Raw genomic sequence first — 1,053 nt, 5'->3', positions numbered from 1 at the left:
GTTTAAATATTCACAAATAATATTTTATTTTAAAATACACATACAATTAGGAGTTAATTTGTGCAAATGTTGTAAAAGCAAAACAACAAAATGTTCCTTGCCACATTCGGTTACGAATTACGTGAATCACGTAAATGATCAAAACGGTCGTCGCATCACAGAAATCACAGAATATTACTGTTGGTTATTTAACATTTCTGTTGCAAAACAGCTGTCAAATAATCCTACTTACCCTACTTACCTCACACTCTTTCACTGTTAAAAAATGCTGTGGTGTCGCGCTGGAACAGTAAAGCCCCGCCCTTCTTTGATTTGATTGGCCATCTAAATCATTCTGACATTGACGAGCGCTGTCTGGGGTTTATTTTTATTTTTATCATAAATAAATATTGAATTTGGCAGGGACATTTTTCTGCGTGAGAAAATGGATGTGTGGCGTGAGAATAGTGTCAAATGCGTGAGAGTTGGCAGCCCTGATATATATAGGCGGACGCACTAACAAGGAGGCTAAATGGCTGCAGCCACTCGCGTCAGTCGCTAGTGCGTCTCTTGAGATCAGGGGAGTGACGGTTTTTCTTTTTTCTCTCTAACGTTACTTATAGGAAGACTCAATCTGAGACGCCGCCCTGTTGTTAGATCTCCCAGTATGTCAACTCACATGAGGCTTGTGTTGCATTTGCTAATGCTCTTCATATTTGCTGGTAAGTGTTTTAAAATTTTAAATGAATAATTTGAATAATAAATGATGACACACACCATTTTGCCATTTAAAATAAGGAAAGAAAATGCTAGCGAGATCCAGTAATAGTAATATTAAGAGTGTGTTTTGCAAAATCTTGTCTTCATTTTTTCTGAAATTTAATAGCATTTAAATGTGTTAAACTGATCATATTAATAATAAGCATAAGAGTTTTTGTAATTTAAATTAATTTCTAAGATAATGTGTTGTTGTGATAAGCGCTACAGTATATCAGAACTCAATATGTATTAATGATTTTTTAAATTAATTTATATATATATATATATATAATATGGTATTTTATATAATATACC

At 33.4% G+C, this 1,053-nt stretch overlaps 1 protein-coding gene across 1 annotated transcript in view; it reads left to right on the top strand.

Annotated features, from left to right (window-relative positions):
* Window positions 1-598: 598 nt before the first annotated feature.
* Window positions 599-1,053, top strand: part of LOC107731150 (sodium channel subunit beta-3-like) — a 2,125-nt gene continuing 1,670 nt past the window's right edge. The window contains exon 1 of the mRNA XM_016542143.1: window positions 599-701. Within this exon, the coding sequence (XP_016397629.1) occupies window positions 647-701 (55 nt within the window). The 5' untranslated portion in view covers window positions 599-646. The remainder of the gene's footprint in view (window positions 702-1,053) is intronic.

Source organism: Sinocyclocheilus rhinocerous, unplaced genomic scaffold (genome assembly GCF_001515625.1).
Source record: "Sinocyclocheilus rhinocerous isolate Xijiao unplaced genomic scaffold, SAMN03320098_v1.1 scaffold1600, whole genome shotgun sequence".
NCBI lineage: Eukaryota > Metazoa > Chordata > Actinopteri > Cypriniformes > Cyprinidae > Sinocyclocheilus > Sinocyclocheilus rhinocerous.
Note: the sequence above shows the minus strand (reverse complement) of the source record. Positions and strands in the feature narration are given on the sequence as shown.